The following is a 13,656-nucleotide window of genomic DNA, read 5'->3' on the forward strand; positions in this document are numbered from 1 at the left end:
CTAACATTACATCCAGCATACTAACGACATGTACAGTATGCATGTATTTTTTTTTTTCGCCGTACATACCGTTATATTGTTATTTTCCCCCCGGCTTCCGGGTTCTGATTCCCGCGGGACTGGGCATTCCTATCCCTGGGTTAGATTGATCTGGTGAAAAACTTCCCATGGCGCATAAGGCGCGTCACCATTTTTCCGTAAATAGCCGACCTGCGAGTCAGCTCTATATAGCGCCTGCGCAGTCAGCGCTACACGGCGGGCGCAGGCGCTGTAATGCGCCGGCTCGCAGGTCGGCTATTTACAGAAAACTGGTGACGCGCTTTATGCGCCATTGGAAGTTTTTCACCAGACCTCAATCATCTAACCCAGGGATAGGAACGCCCAGTCCCGCGGGAATCAGAACCTTGAATTTTTCAAAAATATGTGCATTTAAAACATTTTTTTTTTTTTTTTTTTTAAAGGTGAACTTTTAACACGCATTAAAACGATATAATAATGCAATGTGTTTCAGCAGTGAGCACTTGCTTCTTTTTGAACTAATCCTAATAATGACTCCTCCTCCTTCTTAAATGCTACCGTAACACTTAATCAAACCTTATAAATGAGTCCTAAACACTTAATCTGCACCCTAAGGGCCCATTCAAACCTGCACGTTTTTGGCTCGTAAAAAACGCTCATCTCAAAAGTTCCAAAACGCCCAACAAGCAAAATCCCATCCATTTAAATGGCCCCTGTTCACATCTGAGTGTTTCTGTCGCCTGAAGCAAAAAGCCTGAAGCTCAGAAAAGTACATGAGCTTCTTTTTGGGCAGATTACAGAAGTTTTTCTGCTTTTTACATTGGTGACCTTTTGACCCGTACAAAATTGCGGCAAAAAACACAGTAAAAACGCGTGATGGGTGATCTTTTAACATTTTGCCAATAATTAGACATGCGTCAGTAAATACCGTAATTCATTATAATCCATTACAAGCTTGTGTTCGAGGATTACTTTATAATAAGCAAACAATATATGTATAATCTTGGAACTTTGGATGATATATACATTTTCCATGAGATTATTCTTGCCATTTAAACAGCATGCATCCTCGAAAAAGTAGGCTTTGTGCCAAGAAGAACACTGGATAAAAATCACCATATGCAAGAAAATCTGTGATGTGTGAAATGGAACTATGAGATTTTAATGGATTTTTTTTTCCTTACGGATTGACCCGAAGAATTTTATTATCATTTTATAATATTTTAAATGCGAAAATAAAAAAAATGGAATACTTGTACTTAGGTGTTGGTATTAAATATGCGCATAACTCACAATTTTTTTTTTTTTTAGTGTAGCTTTGTACAGTGTTCTACAATATGATGGCACCATATAGGGTGAATAATTACACCGTATTGGCAAGGTTTCACATAACAGAGATCAAACTGGTTCTTTGAAGTTGATGTTACTTTAATATTAAAAGAATTTATAGAACTAAATTGTCAGTACACATAGTTCAGTTATTATGTGGAATCCTTTAGATTGTGAGCTCTATGAGCAGGGCCCTTCTATTCCTTTTGTATGGAACTGTATTGTAATTTACAACAACCCCCCCTTTATATATTGTAAAGTGCTGCGTAAGCTGTTGGCGGTTTATAAATCCTGTACAAACATAAAAATACTAATAATCTAATGGACTATCCTGTGGAATCGCAAGCAGAAATCTTATATCTTTAGACAACTTCAGTGTGAGATCTCCCTGACAATGTTCTCTACAGAAGTCTCACTTCTTTTGAAATTGGTGATGTCATGCCATTTAAAGAGTAAAATTCCATGCTAATGGCTGCGTTTTGGTAGACAGATCCGAGAACCCGAGCACAGAGATCCCCTGTTGCCTAGGATTTACTGAACCATTAAATGTTTTAAAGCTAAACTCCAGAAAAAGAAAATGCATAGATGAAATATACTATATATGTGGGGGCTTACCAGCCTAAGGCTACTTACACACTGGGGCGTCGCAGGCGTTGGCAGTAAAGCACAGCTATTTTTAGCGGCGCTTTACCATCATTTTTAGCGGGCGCTTTTAACCCCCACTAGCAGCCGAACACCACTGGCAAAGCGGCGCTGCAGAGACGCTTTGCCGACGGTTCGCATGCGCTGCCTATTGATTGCCCATTGTATATACTGCTCCGACAGCGCCTCAAAGATGCGGCTGGCAGGACTTTTTTTCAGCGTCTTGCCAGCGCAACGCTCCAGTGTGAAAGCCCTCGGGCTCCATGCCCACTAGGCCATATTCTACTTACAATGCTTGCATTTAAAAAATACATTTATTGATGTAGGAATAAATACAGAAGTATCTTCATTCGTGTCTTTTATATCTGCCTGAAGTTCTGCTTTGATTTGCAAGCATTGGCAGAAACTTAAAGACCAGTTCAGAGTGAATTAATCTTGAACAATATCACTATTACACTATTAAGGCTGTCTTGTGCGATGAGAATTGATAAGTTAGATTAAACACTAAATTTTTCTTATTAAGAAAGAATTATTTAATAGGCATGCACATTCTAAAGTATAAACACTGTAAACAAAACAGATCAAATAAATAAAACAAACAGTAACAAACTGTGGCTATTGTCTGCTGGATGTACTGTTCTCCTACCATCTCACTTTGTTCCACGTCTGAGTGGCTCCAAGTGGTGATCCCGCCACCATGGGTACTTGGATGGGGTTTTGATTTTTGTTCATGATCATATCCAGTTTCTCCTCCAGTGATTTACAAGTGGCCTCCAGAACCTGCAGCTTGGACTCGATGCTGTCCAGCCTCAGACAGATGGTCTGGTTGATCGAGTACAGGAACGACTGCAAAGGAAAAGCACCGCTCTTCAAGATCGAACAGCAATGTTCACGCAGAAAATAAAACCAAGCCTATTGGTATAACTTATATATCCTAAGATATTAAATAACAGCTGATGCAGTCAAACCTAACTTGTCCAGCCTAACTTCCTACCACCATTGAAAAAGTTACAGAATTGATCTTTATAGGGCTAGTACTGACTTTAAAGCAGCGATCCAGGCAAACAGCCTAATAGACAGATGAAACACATATACACTGCATTGCCAAAAGTATTTGGACACCCTTCTAACTCATTGGATTTGGGTGTTTCAATCAACTCCATGCCCACAAGCGTATAAAATCAAGCACCTAGGCATGCAGTCTGATTCTATAAACATTTGTGAAAGAATGGGTGGCTCTCAGGAGCTCAGTGAATTTAAGCGTAGTACTGTGATAGGTTGCCACCTGTGCAATAAGTCCATCCATAAAATGTCATTGCTACTAAATATTCCACTGTCAACTGTTAGTGGTATTATAACAAAGTGGAAGCAACTGGGAACAACAGCAACTTAGCCACAAAGTTTTAGGCCACATAAAATGATAGAGCGGGGTCAGCGCATGCTGAAGCTCGCAGTGTGCAGATGTCTGCAGAGTCAATAGCTACAGACCTCCAAACTTTGTGTAGCACAATAACAGATTAGCATAACAGTACATAGAGAGCTTTATTGATGGGTTTCCATGGCCGAGCAGATGCATCCAAGCCTTACATCACCAAGTGCAATGCAAAGCGTCAGATGCAGTGGTGTAAAGCACGCCACCAATGGACTCTAGAGCAGTGGAGACGTCTTCTCTGTCTGGCAATCTGATGGCCATGTCTGGGTTTGGCGGTTGCCAGGAGAACAGTATTTGCCTGACTGTATTATGCCTAATGTTTGGTGGAGGGGGGATTAGGGGTGGGGTTGTTTTTCAGGGATAGGGGTTGGGCTTGGCCCCTTAGTTCCAACAAAGGGAACTCTTAAGGCGTCAGCATACCAAGACATTTTGGACAATTTTATGCTCCCAACTTTGTGGGAACAGTTTGGGGATGGTCCCTTCCTGTAAAGCACGGATAAGCGAGTTTGGGGTGGAGGAACTTTACTGGCCTGCACGGAGTCCTGACCTCAACCTGATAGTACACCTTTGGGATGAATTAGAGTGGAGACTGAGCCAGGTCTTCTCTCATCCAACATCAGTGACTGACCTCACAAATGCTCTTCTGTAAGAATGGTCAAACACTCCCATAGACGCACTCCTAAACCTTGTGGACAGCCTTCCCAGAAGAGTTTCAACTATTATAGCGTCCCAAAACTTTTGGCAACATAGTGTATGTAAACTGTTTTGCTGATATTTGTAATTCTGTCTCACATGTAATTCACACACCAATCCCACCCTGCAAAACCTGGACGATTATTCCACTGTTTATTGGTCTAACTTCATAGCTTCCCATGTTGTCCTCTCAGGTGGACAATAAATAAGCAATATAACAACACTGACTTATTATTAAAAAAAAAAGCAACATGGAGGCAGAAGGGTGACATTGGAAAAGGGATCCTTGAATAGTGTACAATATAGATTAAGATACTGGAGTTACAATGTTGGCCAGAACCAAGAAGAATTGGGGGGGTCCTTTTTTTAGATGATCGCAAAGAAATTAGAAAACTGTATGTCCTGGCTGTGAGGAAAGTGAATACAATTCTGGGCATAACTAGAGGGATCACCAGCTGGAGGAAGGAGGTCATGATTCTTCTATGTAGATCTTTATATCACTAGAGGGATCACCAGCTGGGGGAAGGAGGTCTCGATTCCTCTATATAATCTTTAGATATTATTAGAGGAAGGTACGGCAGGAGTAAGAGTCCAACTTCCCCTATATAGATCTTTTATTATCACCAGAGGAGTTACCAGTGGGAAGAAAAGAGGTCCTGATTTTTCTATACAGATTTTCTGTAGACCTCACATACGTAAAGATTTTAATAATATAAAATGAGTCCAGAGATGGGCAACAAAAACGGTGAAAGGTCTGAGGGATAAAACATACCAGGAGAGACTGCAGGAACATAATATGCACAGTCTATAGTAAAGAAAGGAAAGAAAGGACATGGCTGAACCCTTTAAACTGAACTTCATTTTCTCAATAAACATTGACTATTTTTAATCATTATACTGCTAGCATTAGTAAATAGATAGGAAAGTATATCATATTTACTTTTTTGTTTTACATTCCTGGTTTCCAGGCCTAGGTAAATTATGTTATAAATCCCAGGAGTCTTCAGGAGGCGATGAGGGAGTTTTCTCAGCTAAGCACACACCCCTGCAGGGCACATGGATTCCAGGAAGTAAATGCTACATGAATCATCTGCCCTTACTCAAGATGGCCATGGCTTTGGCATGGAGACCTAGATGGATAGGGGGAGTTTGCTTTGACTATATAAATAATATAATAGCATTTTTGGTTTGTGGTGCTCAGATGCAGTTTAGTTGTTTTCATTTCATAAAGGGTATGCATAAGGTTCAGCCCTCCTAAACCAAGAACAAGAACCAGGAGACATGACCTCCTACTAGCAGGAGGAAAGTTTAAAACTATCCCTAGAAATCATTTTACCAAAAAGCGCACCAAATCACCAGGATAAAATAGAATTCTATGACTCCGAGCAGCTAACCTGCAGGAAAACCTCAGGTGCACCATGCTGTACCTGGGGATCAGGGTAAAAGCAGCCTTTATATGCCTCTTTTAATATGCCCATTGTCCAAAAGTGCAGTGCAACCTTTTCTTCTTCCAGCTCCTGCTGGCATCGCTCTCCAATTTTCTAGGAACGTCCCAGGTGAAGTGCACTTGGTATCACTTCACCTGGGACAGGGGATGGGCGCTACAGAGAAAGCATCCATGCTCCTGCCCCCTCCACGCCTACTTGCTTCCTCCACCTCCAGCGCCATCCCCATGCACTCTGATGTTCTGGGATGGTGGGTCAGCAAGCTGTTGATCGGAATCTGGGCACATCAGAGGGCTCGATGGGCCACGGTTTGAGCACCCCTGCTCTAGGAGGTAAGCCAATTCACATATATGGATTTCAGTTGTGTATTTAGCTGCTTTTCTGAAATTCTTATTTTAAGATAAAAAGGTTTCTATACTAAACTCTCATTACTAGAAAAGGCCAAGACTACGATCTCTCTCCTCTATCTGCCCCCCCCCCCCCCCCATTAAGCTCAGGTTTACAAAGTACAATTTAAGCTTAAACAGAACTTGCAGCCATTCCAAATGAACAGACTACTGAACATATTACTTGTTCTTGGAAGCTGATCAGTTATTTACACACAGCTTGTTGCAAGCAGGGATTTCTGATACTAGATATTTTGTATGACTCTGATATGGTGTATTGGGAACAGCGAGTGCAATAATGGGACCAATGGGACACAACCTCCATGTAAGAAGAGAGCAGTTCACTTCTCTTGACCTTTAATATAGCGTAATATTTACAACATAGGAATTGAAAGCTTAAGTGTCCTCGCAAGGAATATTTATATATGAAAGTCACATTATGCTTCCTACAATGCCCTAAAACATCAAAACCTATATTACAAACCTTGCTGCATATTCCAGATGTGTAATTTTCAGATATAAATCTAGCTACGAGATTAAGCTGGGCCATAATTTACCTTCATTCTTTACAAGCTCGCTGACAGAGAAACAGAGGTAACGCAGGAATTTAATCTCTACCTTTGCTCAGAAAATGATTTGCATTAACATATCATTTGTAGGATTATATTTGAGGAATGCTAAGCTTGCCATCTAGTGGTATAAAGTAAAAATGACAAACGGAAAATTGTCATCTCTAGGCTTCCTACACTATACAGTATGGCCCGGATTCACAAAGTACTTACGCAGACGTATCTCGAGATACGCCGCGTAAGTGTAAGTATGCGCCGTCGTATCTATGCGCCGTGCCCACAATCTGAGATACGTCTAAAAATAGGCTTCCTACGACCGACGTAACTTGCCTACGCCGTCGTATCTTGGGCGCATATTTACGCTGGGCGCATTTGCTGCTCCCATTGATTTTCTATGCACATATGCAAATGAGGGAGATACGCTGATTCACGAACGTACTTGCGCCCGGCGCATAATATACGCGGTTTGCGTAAGTCGTACATCCGGCGTAAAGTTATTCCCCATATAGGAGGCGCAACTCATGCAAAAGGTATGGACCAGGGAACACAAGCCGTCGTATCTTTTGTCGTTTACGTTGTACGTGAATATGACTAGGCGTAGGTTGCGTTCACGTCGTAGGCAGTGATCCGGCGTATCTTAGGGAGTAGTTCCGACGTAATTCTGAGCATGCGCACTGGGATGCGGCCACGGGACGGCACACGCGCCGTTCATTTTAAGTACTTCTATGGCGCTTGGCCCATCATTTGCATGGGGTCACGCCTCATTAGCATGGCTCACGTCCACTTCCACCTACGCTGCCTTACGCAGAGGAAACCCAGCGTATCTTTATGAGCGAGTGGGAGCAAGTGCTTTGTGAATCCAGTGCTTGCCTCTGTGCGCTGCGTCGGCGTAGCGTATATTAGATATGCTACGGCGGCATAAATATGCGCGGATGTATGTGAATCCGGGCCTATGTGTTTAGATGGCACAGTTTCAAATTTTTTATTTATCAGGATACCATTTGGAGTTCACAGCACCCAGCACTTTATTCGCGAGTTTCACAACTCGCATTCAGCGCTCTATAAGTATTTATTCCAATCCAATTCAATTCAGAATATGTTTCAAGGAATTGGACTCATTAATTTATTTTGCTGACACTTTTTTGGACTTTACTGTCCATTCACATTTATATTATGCTCACTTAGCGCAACTAACTTTGCATCCTATATATAAACAGATGTATTCCCAGACAGCATAATCCACTTTCACAAACATATTAAAGTATAACTGTACTAAGACCCCCCACACACATACACTGAGATTACAAAACAGGACACCAAACCTAAATATCAATCTATTTTCAGGTTTTCTAACACATGGTTTGGTTGACCCCTACTTGAATAAATAGAATGAATTACTTCTGCTTTGATTGAGAATGGAAAAATGTTTAAATGGATTCTAGATCATTTCAAACATTTTAAACATAGTTGTACAACCAAACCTTATACATAAATATTAGAAAATTGCATGCTAATGTTTAAAAAAAAAAAAACAAATAGGATTTCTGCGCACACTGTAAAAATCCTTTTTAACTAGGGGGGGGGGGGGGAGTTATAATAATAATAATAATAATAATAAAAAAAATAATAATAATACAAAAAAAAAAATCACACAGAGCTTTCTTTTGGTTGTATGTCAGTCGCCTGTTTTTTTTTTTTATAAATGGTTCCTCCTTCTTCTGCTACTGAACCCCCCTGGCAATGTCGCCTGCTTGCCCTACTCTCCTCTCCCTCCGGCTGCTGCAGGGTGTCTTCAAAATCAATAGTGGAGGAAGGGGCTGGTAATTATGTAATTTACCAACCCTTCCTTTTCTGAATTAACACTGAGTGATCGGTAACTGTCACTCACTGAGTTCATTCATAACTGAAGAATAGTAAACATTCATACTATGCAGCTGAAACTGCAGAGATGGAGACTGAGGACCGTGTTCTCTTTGTTTAGACCAGTGTTTTTCAACTCCAGACCTCAAGGCGCCCCAAACAGGTCATGTTTTCAGGATTTCCCTCAGCTGAAACAGCTGTGATAATTACTAAGGCAGTGAAACTGATCAAATCACCTGTGCAAAATAATGGAGAGCCTGAAAACGTGACCTGTTGGGGCGCCTTGAGGACTGGAGTTGAGGAACACGGGTTTAGACCCCTGACATTTCACCAAAGCCCCCTAACAGGACTGCTAAAAAAAATTAAAATAAGAAAAAATATTGGCACCATCCACTGCCCTACTGACACTGTCCAATTTAAGGTAGGTCAAGTATATATTTTTACAGTGACATTTGTTTTATTATATTTTTCTAAGCTTTCCTTACTATTTAGTTAGCCCTTGCTAGTTCACGATTAATCGCAAACTTGATTCACCCCAACCCCCCACGTGATCTCCAGGCTGGATGGGCCGCGATTTTCGGGTGCGGCCATAGGAAAGTCCCCGGCTTCGGCCTAGCTCCGGAGCGGAGGCCATGTTGGTACACCCGGCGGTGGCTGTCTCGTCAGGAAGTGACGTTTCGTCGCCGCCATCTGGCTCCACCCCACACTCCTGCACAGTAATGTTAGTGAGAAGGGGGCAAGCGAACATCTTGTTACACCCAACAGAGTTTTACATTTCACAGTTATTTTCAACACAAAACGGAGCGTATGTGCTTAAATACAGTATATGTAAATCTGACAGACTGTTTACATGTTAAATTTTAAAAGCAGCAGCAAACCTTACATGCTTGCTAATGTGACAGAACACCTCTGACTTTTTTTCACATTTAGTTAAATGTAAATATCAGAGGTGTTCTTTCACATTAGCAACCATGTAAGGTAAGCAGGTTTGCTGCGGCTTTTAAAATTTAACATGTAAACAGTCCGTCAGATTTACATATACTGTATTTAAGCACATAAGCTCAGTTTTGTATTGAAAATAACTTTAGATAGAAACATCTTTGAGAATCGTGATCTTCATTTTATGCAAAAGAATCGCGATTCTCATTTTTCCCAGAATCGTGCAGCATCCTCTATGTGCATAGTTTAACACTGCTCCCCTTAACATTATGGTAATCTAGAAAAAAAAGGAGCAGAAGTTAAATAATAGTTACAGGGCCCTGATTGGCTGAGGATGATGATCCCTTAACCTAGAAGCCCTAAAATCAAGACAGATTTAGATAAAAATGCTAGTTGTTTAAAGATTAAATTCCAAGGGATTTTTTATGAACATATGACTGAATTAAATTGTTTCTTTCTCAGTATTTGCCTAGGGATCATAATAAAAACAAAAAAATAAATCAGTGAAAGGTAATAAGATCTGAATGTACATATTTAGCCAGGCTCAGACTTCTCAATAGTGGCAGGGTGAGGGGTTGAACTCAGACACTGCCAAGTGGTTCTGAACTCCTGGCCTCAGGAACCACTAACAGGCCAGGTTTGCAAGATAATACATCACAGGTGATATAATTTGCTGCTCAGTAAATGCAGTATTCTAGTCTGTATCTTCCCAAGGTAATATTTAAAATCTGTCCTGTTAGTGGGTCCTGAGGACAGGAGTAGATGAAAGTATAATAAACACAGGCCAAATAATAGTTAGTATTCCTTTGTCTTTGTCAAATAGATCCCCTATTAGAAGGTATCTTGACGCTCTATAAATGATATAGAGAGAGAAATAATTCCCTCTCTTTTAGGCACTCAGGCCCAACACTTTCATATAGAGGTTGATTTACTGTGTGAAAATGGACAATGGAGCACTTAAGACACTTAAAGTTCTCATAAAGCTTAATGCCGCTGGCGTGACTTGGACATAGAACCAGCCCTAGCTCTTATCATCCAAAGATTTACACCTCCTCGGGCTAGGTCTCATTTTCAGACAAGCAGTTATCCCATCAAGGCATAACTGCATCAAAGAATAAGCTACAGAAATAAATGGTGAATGTGAATACCTTTATGGATGGGTCCTGGCAGTTGATTTCTATCCGCTGGCGTTTCAGTGAAGGCGGTATGTCGTCTTCTGTTACCTCATGATTTTCTAACATGTCTGTGGAGAAACAGAGAAAAAAAAAAATGTAAACAATAATTGTGACAGAAGTCTGTCAGAACCGATTTGTTTGTTGGCATTGCTGCCCAGGCTGTTCACCCTGTGACCCTTTGTCCTGTGGCTGTAAGTACACCCGCAATCATAACAGATGACACTGATTGGGTGGAGTGATGGCACATGTGAACAGATTCCTTGGGTTAGGCAGCTCTTCCACTGGCTGCTAAAAGATCAATGTGTGAATAATTTGTAAAACCTAGAAAGAGTAAATACTTAGCAGGATCTGCATAAAATCCAAGTGTCTAAATATCTCCCCAAGTGACCACATGCTTGGTCCGCAGCCACAGATGCATCTGTTTTATGTGTTGTTTTGATATGGTCTGTGCTAGTGCATGTGTAGTATGTCTTACCCAACTGCAAACTTTACAACCTATATAACATTATATACAATTGCAAAAAAGTTGGCATGCTGTGTAAAATTTACAATAAAACAGAATACAATGATCTGCAAATCTCATAAACCCATATTTTATTCACAATGAAAAATAGAAAACATATCACATGTTTAAACCGAGAAAATTTATAATTTTAGGGGAGGAAAATTAGGAAATTCTGATATCGATGGCAGCAACACATTTCAAAAAAGTTGGGACAGAGAAACAAAAACCTTGCAAGTGATACTAACAAGGAAGAGCTGGAAGAACATTTGCAATAAATTAGGTTAATTGGCAACGGCGCAGCAACATGATTGAGTAAAAAAAAATAAAGGGCATCATAAAGAGTCAGAGTGTCTCATAAAGATGGGCAAAGGTTCACCAATCTGTGAAAAGCTGTGTCTAAGAATAATGTTCCAAATTGCAAAGACTTTAAATATATCATCATCTACAGTACATATCATCAAAACATTCAGAAAATCTTTAAATATCTGTGTGCGCAAGGGACAAGGCCACAATGATATATATATATATATATATTATAAAATAAAACTTTGGGCTTTCAGACGGCACTGCAGTAAAAAACAGGAATGATTCTGTGATGGACATCACTGCATGGGCTCAGGAACATTTCCAAAAATCACTGTCTGTGAACACAGTTCACCATGCCATCCAAAAATGCAAGAAGTCATATCTGGAATGGAAAGAAGAAGAAGCTGTATTTGAACATGATTCAGAAACGTTGCACTCTTCTCTGGGTCAAAGCTCATTTAAAATGGTCTGTTGCAAAGAAGAAAACTGATGTGTGGTCAGATGCCCTCCACACTGGTTGTGATTGACAGCAGCCAATGGCTGCCACTGCTGTGTCTGATCCAATAAGGAGGAAGAGAGCCAGGAGATCAGGTTCAGGAAAGTAATATTGGGGGGGGGGGGGGGGGGGGGGGAGTGCACACAGCAGTATTTTAACTTCATGTATAGAATGCATGGATGTAAATAACCTTCAGCCTTTAGAAATACTTTAATGTTGGTTACTATGTATACGCTTTTGGGTACTAGGTAGGCGTCGAGTTTAAAGTGACCAATGTTTGTATTCTGTAGCATTATAGTCACAAAAATAAATATGTATGAATGAACATAAGGTAAGAAGACATAAAAAAAAAAAAAGGTTGGAGGACACTGCCTACAAGAGTTTACAATTACACATCACTGACTGCGAAGATATACAGATAGCCACTACTATAATAACTCTGTACATGAAATACCATTATGAAACTATGGCACAGCAAGCATGTACGTGAACATCAAATAAAAACTATATTCAGATACACATCTATAGCAAAAACCGTGATGTTCCCCTATGATTACATGCCTCCTCTGAATTATTTTTCACTGTCTCAATAAAAAAACAGCACAGAGCCCATTCAATTAGCAATAGTCAATAGAAGGACTCTATACGGGGCTATGCCATTTCCATCACACTGTTGAGAAGTTAGGAGGCGTGAAGAATTTTCGGCTGGTAACACAGAGGGGGGTACAGGGATAGCGGCAGAGTCAGAAAGCAAGTAAGGGCAGGCCAAGGGGTATATCACCCTGATCACAATCTAAAGATGCCAATTACAATCTCTTCAGCAAACAAAAACAAGGTCGGCTCCTTGCACTATAAGGAGCGATTATACCGCTTTACAGCAACAACCTCTCCTCCCCATCGCGCTATTTCCCAGTCACAGCTGCACAAATAGATAATGTGTATTTTAAAATGGAATTGAAACTACTGCTGGAGAAAGCAAGAGATAAGGACTTACATCACAAATCTTTAAGACATCTTAAAAGCAGGCGAGGAACGAGACAAGCATAGATATGGTGGAGGAGAACAGTGAGCTATCTGTACCAAAGACCAGAAAGTCTAATTAACTGCCAAATAAACTGCAAATGAAGAAAGCTAAAGGAACAGTTAATAAACACCAGGCAATCTGTACAACATTTTACTACCCAATAAAAATCAACTGACAGGACCAGGACAAGTTACATCTTAGCTTTATATACGAAAGCTCAAGAGGTCCTTTCATAAACAGAGCCCTAAATGACCATTAAAGAAACATGGCAATTTATGCCGCATGAAAGTGCCTCTAACAAAAGTATTTATAATTATACTGAACAATTTAGATTCTTATGAGGCCCACATCGAATTGAGATGAAGAGGTCATGTTTAACAACTTCAATACGGGACACTTCCACCCCTTCCTGCTCAGGACAATATTCAGCTTTCAGCGCTGTCACACTTTGAATGTAACGCTGTAACCATATGAATTTATAATTTTTTCAGACAGATAGAGCTTTATTTTGGTGGTATTTAATCACCGCAAAGTTTTAAAAATGTTTGGTAAAAAAAATTTGAACAACTAAAACGTTTTTCTTCGTTTCTGTTGGAAAATTTTGTAAATAAGTAATTTTTCTCCTTCACTGATGTGTACTAATAGGTGGCACTAATGGACACTGATGAGGCTGCACTGATGAGGAGGCACCAATGGGCACTGATGGGCAGCAGTGATATCTGCAGGGGTGCACATATGTGGCATCCAGGTATAAAGTCTACTTTCTTGATTCTTCATATACCGTATTTGCCGGCATATAAGACGACTGGGTGTATAAGACGACCCCCTAATTTTCCA

General features: G+C 40.5%; 1 protein-coding gene across 1 annotated transcript in view; it reads right to left on the reverse strand.

Moving 5' to 3' along the window:
* LOC120917823 (BTG3 associated nuclear protein) overlaps positions 1-13,656 on the reverse strand; it is a 440,239-nt gene that overhangs the window by 379,184 nt on the left and 47,399 nt on the right. Inside the window, 2 exon segments of the mRNA XM_040329379.1 lie at positions 2,636-2,835; positions 10,462-10,556. Coding sequence (XP_040185313.1) covers positions 2,636-2,835; positions 10,462-10,556 — 295 coding nt within the window.

The sequence above is a fragment of the Rana temporaria genome, chromosome 11, assembly GCF_905171775.1.
Source record: "Rana temporaria chromosome 11, aRanTem1.1, whole genome shotgun sequence".
Taxonomy (NCBI): Eukaryota; Metazoa; Chordata; class Amphibia; order Anura; family Ranidae; genus Rana; species Rana temporaria.